General features: G+C 39.0%; 1 protein-coding gene across 4 annotated transcripts in view; it reads right to left on the bottom strand.

Moving 5' to 3' along the window:
• The window catches only part of gnpat (glyceronephosphate O-acyltransferase), a 67,948-nt gene that overhangs the window by 2,073 nt on the left and 51,640 nt on the right, over positions 1-14,235 (bottom strand). For 3 of the 4 annotated variants that reach the window (XM_087978949.1, XM_087978934.1, XM_087978941.1), the window contains 3 exons: positions 14,096-14,198; positions 13,425-13,518; positions 13,234-13,295 (listed from right to left, as the gene is read on the bottom strand). In XM_087978949.1, the coding sequence (XP_087835075.1) occupies positions 13,234-13,295; positions 13,425-13,518; positions 14,096-14,198 (259 nt within the window). Of the gene's footprint in view, positions 1-6,171; positions 9,005-13,233; positions 13,296-13,424; positions 13,519-14,095; positions 14,199-14,235 lie in introns of those variants that run through there. The other variant, XM_043680846.2, reaches the window with a different exon arrangement.

Here is a 14,235-nt window from a genome sequence, read left to right as displayed (position 1 = left end):
CTAAGCATTTCTCAGACAAGATGAAAGTTCCCCATAGATCAGTGTTGGGACTCTTATTTATATAAATGATTTGAAGATAGGCGTTAAGGGCAAAATTCATTAATTTAAAGATAATACTAAGCTAGGAACAAAACTGAATTGTGAGAATAACACTGAGTGACTTCAGAGGGACATTGGTAAGTTGACCAAAAAGGCAGACAGCTATCAGATGAATTTTAATGCAGAGAAATGTGCGGTAATTCATTTGGGTAGAAAGATGGGGGATGGGGGGGTGGGGGAGAGTGAAGGACAATACAGGCTCAATGGTACAATGTTTTCTAAAATTTCTTCATGAGATATCAGCAACATTGGCTGGTGAGCATTTATTGCCCATTCCAAGCTGCCTTAAGAAGATGAAGGTGAGCTGCCGCCTTGAACTGCTGCAGGATTCCAGGATTTTGAGGGACACCGAAGGAATCGTAATTTGTTTCCAAGTCACGGAGGTGAGTAGTTTGGAGGGGGATCTTGCAGCTTATGGTATTCCCATGAATCTGCTGCCCTTATCCTTCTAGATGGAAGTGGTTGAGAGTTTGGAAAGTGCTGTTTGAGGATTTTTGGTGAATTTCTGCAGTGCATCTTGTAGATCATTGGTGATAGAGGGAGTGGATGAGTTTATGGTCAATGTTAACCCTAAGGATGTTGATAGTGGGGGATTCAATGATGGTAACACCATTGAATGTCAAAGAGTAGTGGTTAGAACATCTCTTATTGGAGATGGTTATTGCCTGGCATTTGTGTAGGGCAAATGATACCTGTCACTTCTAAGCCCAAGCCTGTATATTGTCCAGATCTGTGGCATTTAAATGTGGACTGCTTCAGTATCAGAGGAGTCAGGGTGCTGAACATTGTGCAATCATCAGCAAATATTTGCACTTCTGAACTTGTGGTGAAGGGAAGGTTATTGATGAAGCAGCTGAAGATGGTTAGGGCTTGATTGCTACCCTGAGGAACTCCTGCAGAGATGTCTTGGAGCTGAGATGACTGACCTCAAACAACATCTTCCTGTGTGTCTGGTATTACTCCAATCAGTGGAGAGTTTCTCCCCGATACCCATTGATTCCAGTTTTGCTCGGATTCCTTGATGCCACACTCTGTTGAATATGGCCTTCATATCACGGACTGTCACTCTCCCCTCACCCTTGGCATTCAGCTCTTTAGTCCATGTTTGAACCAAGGTTGTAAAGAGGTCAAGAGCTGAGTGGCCCTGGCGGAACCCAAACTGGGCATCACTGAGCAAATTATTGCTGAGCAGGTGCTGTTTGATAGCACTGTTGATGATATATTCCAGCACTTTACTGATAATTGAGATTAGACTGATGAAACAGTAGTTGGTTGGATTGGATTTGTCTGGCTTTTTGTGTACTGGATCCACAGTACTGTAGAGCTTAGATCTGGTCCATTGGCCATGGGATCACTTAGCTCTTGTCTAACACTTGCTTTGTCTATCACTCATGCAGTTTGGCATGCAATAGACCTTTTTGGTAGTTTCAACAGGTTGACAATTCATTTTTAGGAATGCCTTGTGATGTTCCTGGTGTGCCCTCCTGCACTCTCCAGGGTTGATCCTGTGGCTTGACAGCAATGGTTGAGTGGGGGATAAGCCGGGCCATGAGATTGCAGATTATGTTTGAATACAATTTTGCTGCTGTTGATGGCCCACAGCACCTTGTGGATTCCCAGTCTTGAGTTGCTCAATCTGTTCAAAGTCTGTCCCATTTAGCACAGTGACAGTGCTATACATGATGGAGTGTATTTTCAACATGAAGATGGAACTTCATCTCCACAAGGAGTGTGCAGTGGTCACTCTTACTGATACTGTCATGGACAGATGCACTTGCAGTTGGCACATTTTTAAGGCTGAAATCAAGAACGTTTTTCATTCTTGTTGGTTCCCTTATCACCTACTGCAGATCCAATCTAGCAGCTCAATCAATAGTACTGCTGCCAAGCCACTCTTAGTGGTAGATATTGAAGTCTCCCACCAGAGTAATTTTATGTCCTTGCCACCCTCAGTGGTTCCTCCAAGTGTTGTTCAATGTGAAAGAGTACTGATTCATCAGACAAGGGATGTCATAACTGTAGGAGGTTTCCTTGTCCACGTTTAACTGATGCCATCAGACTTCCTGCAGTCCAGAAACTCCCTCCTGATTGTATACCACCATGCTGGGGCTGACCTACTAGTGGGACAAGATGGTGAAGATGGAGTCTAGGACATTGTGAAATGATTTTTTTGAGTATGACATCAGGCAGTTGCTTGACTAGATTGTGAGACAGCTGTCCCAGTTTTGGCAACAGTCCCCAGATGTTACTAAGGAAGACTTTGCAAAGTCAACAGTGCTGTTTCATCTGTTGTCTTTTCTGGTGCCTAGACCATTGCCAGGTGGTCCATTCAGTTTCATTTCTTTGTTGAGACTTCAGAGTGACTGATATAATGGACTGGCGTACTCAGCCATTTCAGAGAGCACTTGAGAGGCAACCATATTGCTGAGGGACTGGAGTCATACGTAGACCAGACCAGGTGAGGATGGCAGAACTACATGGATTTTTCTGACATTCAACAAACTTTGAGAGGAGTACAGGAGTAGAGACACCTCCGGGTTCAAGAAAAGTGGTGGATGTGGGTGCAATTACATTTAAAAGACATTTGCACAAGTACATGAATAGGAAAGTTTTAGACGGATATGGGTCAGGAGTAAGCAGCTGGGACTAGTTTTGTTTGAGATTATGTTCGGCCTGGATTATAGGATTCTTGATTTTATAATTAGACAGAGTACAAAAGCAAGGAAGCAATACTACACCCCTGCAAATCATTGGTCAGACCACATCTGGTGTATTGCGTTTAGCTCTGGACACCTTATATAAGGATGTTAAAACCCACGAAAGGAGATTTACTAGAATGATACCAGGAATGAGGATTTTACATACAAGGAAGATTAGAGAAATTTGACTTATTCTTGTTGGAGCAGGGATGATAAAGAGGTGACATTATTGAGGTGTTCAAAAATTATGAACAACTTTGACAGAGGATATTCTGTTTCCATTAGCTGGTTATTCAGTAACTAGGGGGTCACAATTTCAAGATTGGCAACAAGACAGCTAGGAGGGAGATGAGGAGAAACATTTTTACTCAGTTGTTAGGTTTTAGAATGCATTGCCTGGTAGAGTGGTGGAGGCATATTTAATAAGAGGTTTCCGGAGAGCGCTAGATGCACATTGAAAATTATGAATTTAGAGGGCTACGGATATAGGGCAAGAGAATGGGACTGGGTGGCTAGCTCCTTCAGAAACCAGTACGCATGATGGGTCAAATGATTTCCTTCTGTACTGTAAAGTTCTATGATTCTATTAACCTGGGGTTCTAGATTCTAATCCAGAAATATACCACGACTGCCCATAACTTTTCTTCTTGAATCAATACTGGCCAACTTTTCATTTGCCTTACTAATCATTGTACCTGCATGCTTTGATTCATGCTCAAGGAGACCAGATCTTTCTACTCTTTTAAATGAATATTAACAAAAAAAAAGGGGTCAATGGAAACTTAGTAAAATGAAACTGAATGTTTGTACCTGACCCCTGTAAATCACCAGGTCTTCTAGAAACAAACTCTACAATTAAATAATATTTTCTTCTAATCTTGTTGTGAGAGAGCAGCCTTTCATTTTTACACATTAAATTGCCAAAGTTTTGCCTACATGCTTAACTGGTTTGCATTATTCTACAGACACATTACATCACAAGCAAATCTGATAAAGTCAGTCCCTTCATCCAAGATTGTAAGTGGTTGATGTCTAGGCCCTCATCAGTTATAGTTTGCCAACCTGAAAATTACCTATTCATTCTCACCTCTGTTTCCTGTTAGTCAATACAATATTCACATGTTTGGAAAGTAAACAAACCATAATTGGATGCAATTTGTGCTGCATATGACTCATTTACCAAATAAGGATCCAGGTGAAATATTGCTTTACAAGTTTTCTATACATAGCTTTCTCATTGCACAGCTCTCAAAATACTCTTTTTTAAAAAAGCATTGCCAGTATCTCAAAATTGGGAGAGGTGGAGTATTTGCTCCAAATGTGAGAGCACTTGGCCTTGTGATGTGCAGCTGGATCTGAACCAGAAGTTGATGGTTAGGTTTTGTATTTATAACACTTGGTATAAGTATGCTGTATAGATTTTCAAATGAAGGAGCTCTTTCTTTCCCCTCATCCAATCTCCACATAAGAAATTGGGTCAGATGACCAAAAGCTTGGACAAAGAAGTAGGTTTTAAGGACTATGTTAAGGGAGCAAAATAAGCTAGTGAAGCACAAAGAGTGTAAGGAGGAAATTCCAGAACTTAGGGCCTAGACAACAAAAGTTGTCTAGTTGCTGAGCAATGAAATTCAGAAATACTCGACTGGCCAGAATTAAATTAATACATAAAACTCAAAAAATAACAATATTTGGAACATACTTGCTGGGATACAATAAAAGAGTTAGGATATGCTATTAATTGGACTGCTCTTCAACAAAACTGATGCTGACTCGATGGGATGAATGGCCTGGTTCTGTACTGACCTATGATTGTTTGGTGCCACATTTTGTCTTAGGTTAAATAATTTCTTAAATGCCACTGTACAAATGAGAAGCTTTCCTTCTGAATATACCATGAATAAGATGTCTCAAGTTGCAACCGAAGAACCATGTAATATTTTTAGAAGACTCGCAGCAAGTTGTTAAACAGAAATAGGTATGATAAATGTTATGGAGTGAATAAACAGAAAATGCTGTAGTACTCAAATCAGGCAGCACCAGTACAGAGCAAAATAGTTAACATTTCAGGTTGATGATCTGAGCTCACCTGCTGAATACTTGCAGCATTTTTTTTTGTTTTAATTTCAGATTTTCAGTAACTTATAGCATTTTACTCATCCTTATGGAGTCAAAGCAGGCTCCAGATTTCACCCTATGGTGTCATCCAACACATATCAAAGATTTTGCTCAATATTGTAATCATTTGAAATTTGGCATGTTTACGCATGTACTGGCATGTGTAAGGTGAAAAACTTTCACATCTTTCATTTCAGCAAATTATTTCAACAAGTCTGTAGTGGCAAGTGACTTTGTACTAAAATACCATACTTATATTAAGTTTAGAGATAGGATTCACCTTCAGTTTTGCTTTCATCTTAAACTTCACTGCATCTAGATTGGGCATTGCCATTTTGGTGGTGATGGGTTTGGAGAAAGCACTTTGGATGGGTTGATATATGCAAGTACATTTCACTTTGTGTTTGACTATGTTAGTTATGCTGAAACATTTATAAATGTTATACTTTTAATTTAAGAGTTTGTATTTTAAACTCATGGTATATCAATGTTGGACTACTTTTTGTGAAGAGGTTGGTCTTTCTGGAGTCATGATTTTAAACCAGTATGTGCCTCTTGGAGTGTTAATGAAGTTTGTCACACTGCAGGGATTTACAATTGGAGTCAGAAAACGTTGTCATTTAGCTTAGAGTTTAGGATGAGCAAGTTAATTTTTGATTTAATTCAAAGGATTTTGGGCAATTCAAAGAGACCTGACTGGGGTCAGAATCAAGTAGTCTAAGAAAAAGGAGGTTGTTCAGAGCAGTTATTGATTCATACAGTTAAGAAATAAGTTACTGCAGTGAGAGTTTAATATGTGAGACTTCCAGATCAGGAGTGTTTAGTTAGTATTCTGCAAGTTGAGACTGAGAATATCTAGACTCTCAGTTGTGAATGGTAAAGGAAAAGGCCTTAAAGCTCTCAGAAGAAACAGTGAAGTCAAACCTACAGATTCGAGAGGGAAAGAATTTCTCCGGATTTTTGAGCAATTTTAATATGATGGTTCTGAGGATGGGATTTTGTTTTATATGTTTTGAAATATTTCAAATTGTGGTTATGTAGAAGTTTAGTGCTATTTTATTTTTATTTCTCGAGTAAGAAACTTATGTTTTATTATAAAAACAAAATCCACAGCCTTGTGTGCTCATGTTTCAATGAAAGACTAACACATTTAAAATAAAATATAATCTTGGTGGCTACATTTCATTTTGTACCAGTTTTAAGCAAACTGATATTTTGATACTGTGATTAGGATATGTGAGGAAAAACCATTTAATAGTGTTTTTAATGGTTAATTTTATTTATAGCAGTTTTACAAAAGGTTATGCAGCCATAGATTTAAGTCTGTGGCAATGAGTTACATTGTGATTAATTTAATGAGATCACAGCGGAATGACATTTGCCAATTGCTATTACACTGCAACATGGGTTTCAGTGTCCAGCCCGGCCTAACACAGCCAAGTCAGATTTCTTGGGTTGCACATATTTGTTGAGGATTAACAGTTTAAAAAGAAAATTGTGCAAGACAGGCAAATGTACAAAAAAATTGGTGATAAAATGAACTAATTAATTCTAAGTTGTCAGTTACTGTGTACTTGCTGAAATTACAAGACAGTGCTGTTTCAGTATCCTGTGAAGCAAAATATTATCACCAGGCACAAAATTAAATCAAAAAGACGAAATATGAGAAGTACACATAAATGAAGTCAAGTAGTAACTTAAAACTATCTTTTCAACGCAGATACTCCATTTCTAGTATTCATAATCTACTTATTTTGATCAGTGCAAAGATCTTTATTTATACTTGGGACTTTAAAAAAATTACAGTATACCACTTTTTGAAACCGTTCCTTATCTTTCTTAAAAGGGAAAAAGTAGAACAAAGAGTGTTCATGTTATCCAAAATATGTTTATATACATTATCTTTGTTACTTAAAAAGCAAACCCTATTCTCAAGCTAGCAAGTGGCATGTTTGTCCAGTTAGCCTTCTCTGCATTAACATTCCAGGTGATCTAAATCTGGAGCTTCTGTTCAAGTTATCTGTGAAATCAGCTGTGGACAATGAGACTATGGAATGGCCAAGCTGGAAGACCACAGACCTGTTGGATCTCGATGAGCACTATTGTTAAACTGTATTTTATTTCAAAACTATGAATTGGTGGTACTCAAGAGCTAAAGTATCTAAAATGCCTCAAAAATTAAGGTGTAACTACAAATACCAAACCTCAAAATCTATATGCTGTTCCTATGCTTAGGCACAATGGCCTGAATCAAGGGAAATAAAATCCACAAGGTTACTGTAGTATCAATAAAACACAAGTGTTTGATATAGTTATTAATTTATTGAGAATTTAAGTACCCAAAAACTATATTTAAAATGTTCCTTTAACAAATTGGTTTCCACAAAGATGGCCTTTTCCTCACTCAGATGGTTTAGTTCTATTACATGAAAGATGCCTGCAAAGCACATGAATCACATGGCCTCCATCCAAACATTAGTCTCTGCCCAAACACAGTGGATTCACTACATGACGCTATTTCGGAGTGTTCCTAAAATGAACATATAATCTCTCATCTTCCGTGATCATATGACTCTATAGAAGGAGTGATTCTATGTTGGAGTAATCTGAACTTACCTCTGGGCCAAAAGGTTCAGTTTCAAGACCAGCCTGCCACAGAGGTATGTCAACATGTTCAATCAAACTAAATAAAAACCAACTGATGACTCTCACTTGCGGAGTGATCACATGTCCCTTTATCAGGATTGATCCAATGGCTGAAGTAATCGTACTCAGTTCTGGAGTGATCGCATGGTGTTTTTTTTTAGGAGTGATCCAATTATTGGAGTGAATACATGATTCCTTCCACTTACGAAACAACCATACAGCTATATTTCTGGAGCAAGCAAATTGACAATGACCACATTACCATACTCCTAACTTCTGGAGTGACCATACAGTTGCCCAGTCTCCACAACATTCCTGACTTCAGGACTCCATTACTGGAGTAATTTCCTGCATGTAAATTGATCAAACATGCCATCCATAGGATGTCTCAACATATATCACATACATTAAAATGCTTTTTTACAAGCTACAAAGAGTCTTGTTATATGCAGTGGAACTGTGGCTTGCAATAAAATCCTTTTGTACCTTGACTGATATTTGCCACAAGAAGAATGAGACTTCTACTTGTTTACAGATGGGGTCCCAAGATTAGTTACATTCTCAATGCAACAGTGGTTTCCAATTACTGATGCAATCTTAGATTAAACTAGCTAGTCTTAGCTGTTTGTACATTACAAAAGTTTCTGTTGTCTCCTGTATGGAGTACAAAAGAGAATTTTACTCTTTGATGTTCTAATTTCCAATGGACTTTTAATAATGCAACCAATGTGAAAACTGCAGCATCTGCTGTATCAAGCAAATCATCATTAGTGTAATTTTATGGAGCAAATCTGAACTGGAATATGATGAACTGTGGTTCTGAGGCGACTTTGCTCAGGAATTCTCTGTTGAGAGCAGGTTTTATCATTTTATTTTGGCTGTTTTCAGGAAGTGCCATTAGGAACATTTTTGCCCACAACCGTAACTACATCCCAAAGATATCTCCAGCAATGGCCCCATAAATGTTCAAAGAACCTTAAATAGAAACAGTACTATCTGATTAGTCTTGAGAAACTGATCTCTAAACTCTTTCATTCAGGCTTGTTTGGACTTTTAACTGAACATTTCAGCTAAGAACAAATTTCAGTCCTGGTATGGCTACATTAATATTTACATGTAACAAAATCTCCACTTGCATACTTGTTTTTATAAAAAAAACAATGAAGACACCTTAGGTGAAAGCAATTCAAAACATAAGCACTAAGAATTCATTGTTAGAGATTTTTAGCTGTTCGAAACAGATTAGCATTTCCTGACCCTGGACCTGCTCCATTTCCTGTACCATTTCTTTCCAATCAGCTCAGTGCCTGGGTTTCACATATTCAAAATATAAAAACAAATTCTATCTGCCACTAGCAGAATGTAGGTATAGCTTCCTCAGGAACTGCAAGATATCTGGATTCAAAGCCTGGCCACAGTAGCATGTTTTATTGGAGCCATGGGCACTGCAAATAAAACCACAGTTAGAAGGTGTTCCAAATAACTTCAAAATCATTCAGCACAGGAGACCATTTAGAATCATAGAAAGCTCACTGTGCCTGCACTAGCCAACTTATTTTCAAATTAAAACTACAAAATGTTCATGGATTGAAGTAATGAATAAGGGTGAATTCCCATGTTTAAAGGAACTCTGCACTGACAATATTTAGAGAGATGGATCATGGAACTATTCCCCCATACATGTTATTAGAGATTGCACTGTAACCAGATTTTAAACCCATGTATAATATGTGTCTGTACACCTGCAATTTCTAACCTGAAGCCTATAGTTTGTTACAATTTGGGGAAGAGTTCAGGTGTGCTAAACATTACACTTAACAGGACAAAATAAACATTGCATGACCTGCTTCTGCTCAAAAACTCTGAAAAAGGCTAAAACAGCCTTTAGTCCAATGAACAATCCATCATATGTTGAAAATAGTCAGCGGGAAATTGATAAACAAATTTGTAAGGTGATTTTGGTTATCTGTAAGAATCATTGGGTGGCAATGGTAGGGGATTTTAACTTTCCAAACATAGACTGGGACTACCATAGTGTTAAGGGTTGAGATGAAGAGGAATTTGTTAAGTGTATACAAGAAACTTTCCTGATTCAGTCTGTGGACATTTCTACTACAGAAAGTGCAAAACTTGACCTACTCTTGTGAAATAAGGCAGAACAAGTGACTTGAGGTATCAGTGGGGAAGCACCTTGGGGCCAGCGACCACAATTCTATTAGTTTTAAAATAGTGATGGAAAAGGATAGACCAGATTTAAAAGTTAACATTCTAAATTGGAGGAAGGCAAATTTGACAATACTAAGCAAGAATAAGGTGGCAAGGTGGCTCAGTGGTTAGCACTGCTGCCTCTCAGCACCAGGGACCCAGGTTCTGTTCTTTGCACATTCTCCCCGTGTCTGCATGGGTTTCCTCCGGGTGCTCCAATTTCCTCCCACAGTCCAAAGATATGCAGGTTAGGTGAATTGGCAATGGTAATTGCCCATAGGATGTGTAGGTAAGGTGCATTTGTCAGGGGAAATGAAGAGTAATAGGGCAGATGAATGGGTGGGTTACTGTTTGGAGGGTTGGTGTGGACTTGTTGGGCTAAAAGGCCTGTTTCCATATTGTAGGGCTTCTATGATTCTAATGAAACTGTCAAAAGTTAATTGGGGCAGATGTTCGCAGGTAAATGGATGGCTGGAAAATGGAAAGCCTTCCAAAATGAGATAACGGAAGTCCAGAGATAGTATGTTCCTGTTAGGGTGAAAGGCAAGACTGGTAGGTGCAGGGAGTGCTGCATGATTAAAGAAATTGAGGTTTTGGTTAAGAAAAAGAAGGAAGCATATTTCAGGTATAGACGGTGATCAAGAGAATCATTAGGAGAGTATGAAGGCAGTAGGAATATACAGTACAACCTTGATTATCCAAAGACTGGTGGGGAGTATTTTGATCGGATAACTGATCAGGGTTCCTGTGGCGACTACAATAGCAGGAACAGGGTTCCCGTGGCGACCGCAATAGCAGGAACAGGGTTCCCGTAGTGACCGCAATAGCAGGAACAATGTTCCCGTGTGGCGTCCGTGTTTCTGCTCCCACCGCCAGCCCAAGCTGCCTGGTCTCGCCGTGCTTTTATTAAATTTAATAACATTTTCATGGGATCCTGAGGTCTTGTTCAGATAATCTGAAATTCGGATAATTGATGTTCGGATAACCAAAGTTGTTCTGTACTTAAGAGGGAAATCAGGACGGTAAAAAGGGGACATGAGAGAGCTTTGGCAAATAGGGTAAGAAGGGATTTTATAAATACATTAAGGACAAAAGGGTAACTAGGATGAGAATAGGATCCCTCAAAGATCAGCAAGGCAGCCTATGTATGGAACTGCAGGAGGTGGGGGAGATAGTAAATGAGTACTTTGCATCAGTGTTTACTACGGAGATGTGGAATTGAGGAAATAGATGATGACATCTTGAAAAATGCCCATATTACAGGAGGTGGTGGTGCTGGATAAAATGCATAAACGTGGATAAATCCCCAGGACCTGATCAGGTATACCATAGAACTCTGTGGGAAGCTAGGGAAGTGATTGCTTGGCCCCTTGTTGAGATATTTGTATCATCAATAGTCAGAGGTGAGGTGATGGAAGACTACAAGTTGGCTAACATGATGCCACTATTCAAGAAAGGTGGTAAGGGAACTATAGACTAGTGAGTCTGACATCGGTGGTGGGCAAGTTAATGGAGGGAATCCTGAAGGACAGGATTTATAGGTATTTGGAAAAGCAAGGACTGATTAGGGAAAGTTAACATGGCTTTGTGCTTGGGAAATCATATCTCACACACTTGACTAAGATTTTTGAAGTAACAAAGAGGATTGATGAGGGCAGAGCAGTGGATGTGATCTGTATGGACGTCAGTATTGTTCAACAAGGTTCCTAATGGTACACTGGTTAGCAAGGTTAGAGTGCGTGGAATACAGGGAGGAGTAGCCATTTAGATACAGAACTGACTCGAAGGTAGAAGTCAGAGGATGGTAGTGGAAGGTTGCTTTTCAGACTGAACACCTGTGACCAGTGGTGTGCCACAAGGTTTGGTACTGGATCATCATTTATATGAATGATTTGGATGTGAACATAGGAGGTATAGTTAGTAAGTTTGTAGATGACACCAAAATTGGAGATGTAATGGACAGCGAAGGAGGTTACCTCAGCATACAAAGGGATCTTGATCAGATGGGCCAATGGACTGAGGAGTGGCAGATGAGTTTAATTTAGATAAATGTGAGGTGCTGCATTTTGTAAAGACAATCAGGGCAGGACTTATACACTTAATGGTAAGGTCCTGGGGAGTGTTGCTGAACAAAGAGACCTTGGAGTGCAGGTTCATAGTTCCTTGAAAGTGGAATCGCAGGTAAATAGGACAGTGAAGGTGTTTGGTATGCTTTCCTTTATCCATGGAGTTGGATCATTCAGATTATGTATGATCTCAGTAAGAGCATTGAGTATAGGAGTTGGAAGGTCATGTTGTAGCTGTATCAGACATTGTTAGGTCACTTTTGGTATACTGCATGTAATTCTGATCTCCCTTCTATAGGAAGAATATTGTGAAACATGAAAGGATTTAGAAAAGATTTACAAGCATGTTGCCAGGGTTGGAGGGTTTGAGCTATTGGAAAGGCTGAGTAGGCTGGGGCTGTTTTCCCTGGAGCATTGGAGGCTAAGGGGTGACCTTACAGTGGTTTATAAAATCATGAGGGCATGGATAGGGGAAATAGGCAAGGTCTTTTTCCTGGGGTGGGACAGCAGGCATTGGTTTAGGGTAAGAGGGGAAAAATTTAAAAGGGACCTAAGAGGCAACTTCTTTGTGCAAAGGGAGGTGCGTGTATGGAATGAGCTGCCAGAGGAACCGGTGGAACAATTACAATATTTAAAAGACTGTCAAGTTCCGGCAAATGGGACAAGATTAATTTAGGATATCTGGTCGGCATGGATAAGTTGGACCGACAGGTCTGTTTACTTGTCGTACATCTCTGTGACTAAGTTCTACTTCACGTGCTTCAGCTTTGCAAAGTTGTGGTTTGACTAGAGTAGTGGACACAGTTTTCACCATACCTTGGAAAAGATGTATTGGCTTATGATGGAGAGTAACGCATATTTTGCAAAATTTTACCTGGGCTTCAACATAAGGTACAAGGAAATATTATATAAATTTCTTACGTTGGAATTAAAAATATTAAAGGATGATTTGATCAAAGATTTCAAGATTCCAATATTAAGTTAGATAGTAACTGGTTGAGGAGATTAAGACTAGGTGACAATCTACAAATCAGAAAATAAATTAGGAAGTACTTCACCACTCAAAAATTAGAGATGTTTGGAATTCTTTACTGCAAGTTAACTGATACTGGATTAATTGTTAATTTAACTGAGAGACAGGCAGATTTTAGTTATCTGAGGGTTTTATGGAGTTTGAGATGAAAGTAGCTCCATGGAGTTGGATCATTCAGATTATGTATGATCTCGCTGAATGGAAAAACTGATTTGAGAGGCTAAATAACAAATGCCTGCTCCCATGTATATATTGCTACAAGTACACCTGGAAACACATGAAATTCTAAATTAAAACATTACTGTTATACAAATTGAGATTGAAATCACAAAGTCCTCTGGTGTGCAAAGAAAGGAATGGACATCCTTACCCAACATGTTTGCTACCCTCGTGACACTCTGCTTGTTCACCTTATAGACATTCCCATTAGCTCTATAAAAGATAAAATCAATCGTATCAAAACAGTTCCTCACAATGGACACAGGAGTGACCAAACTACTTTTGAGAAGTATGTTTTGACTGAGAAGTCCGAGAGCGCACCAAGTGTTTTTTGATACGTACATCTTCATTTTCTCCATAGCACCAAGCCGAGTTAAAGCAGCCAATGCATTTTTCTGCATATCCACTGAGAGGACCTCATTATATTTTATGGCACCTATATTTAGAACAGATGATGAGAGTCAGAATATGGTGGAATTCTACAATAACGTGCTTATTATCCTCAGGATGATATGATTCATTTCTTTAACATGAACAAGACTATTGGACCAGTCGCTCGCATCAAGGTTCAATCAACAGTGAAATACACCCTTACACTAATTGTAGTTATGAGAGACACAGACATGGACACCATAAGAATGCCATTCCAAGTCATGTTTGGCACATGGAGATTACTGCAATTTCTCATCACCTCCTGGAATCTGCGAATCAGATCAAAGATTTCAACAGTATGGCGCACAATGCACACTGAGATGCATTTTGGGCATTTGGGCTATGAGTCCCTGAATGTGCTTGATAAAAACACTTCAGTGAAAGTTAACATGTCTCTCTTTGCCCAACAATATTGTCTGCTGCCCCCAGCACAGTAAACTTCAGGTTAAAACAGGCATTTATAAATGATAGCTACAAAAAAAAACCTCAGAGCTTCTGTTTCAGTTAGAGGAGAAATGAACAATTCAGGGCCAGGTTCTGAGGAAATTGTGGTTGAAATGAATAAAATTTAGATGAAATACCTGTTAAAATAAGTTCTGCAGCATAGCTTCGGATTTCAGTGATAAATCTCTTCTCAGTAAAATGGTCAGTGAATTCTGTGCTCAACAGATATTTGCAAATAACCTACAGATACAAATATTTGTTTTCATGAAGACATGGA

The sequence above is a fragment of the Chiloscyllium plagiosum genome, unplaced genomic scaffold (genome assembly GCF_037043375.1).
Source record: "Chiloscyllium plagiosum isolate Xiang-an unplaced genomic scaffold, Cpla_swu_hap1 HiC_scaffold_3, whole genome shotgun sequence".
Classification (NCBI taxonomy): domain Eukaryota; kingdom Metazoa; phylum Chordata; class Chondrichthyes; order Orectolobiformes; family Hemiscylliidae; genus Chiloscyllium; species Chiloscyllium plagiosum.
Note: the sequence above shows the minus strand (reverse complement) of the source record. Positions and strands in the feature narration are given on the sequence as shown.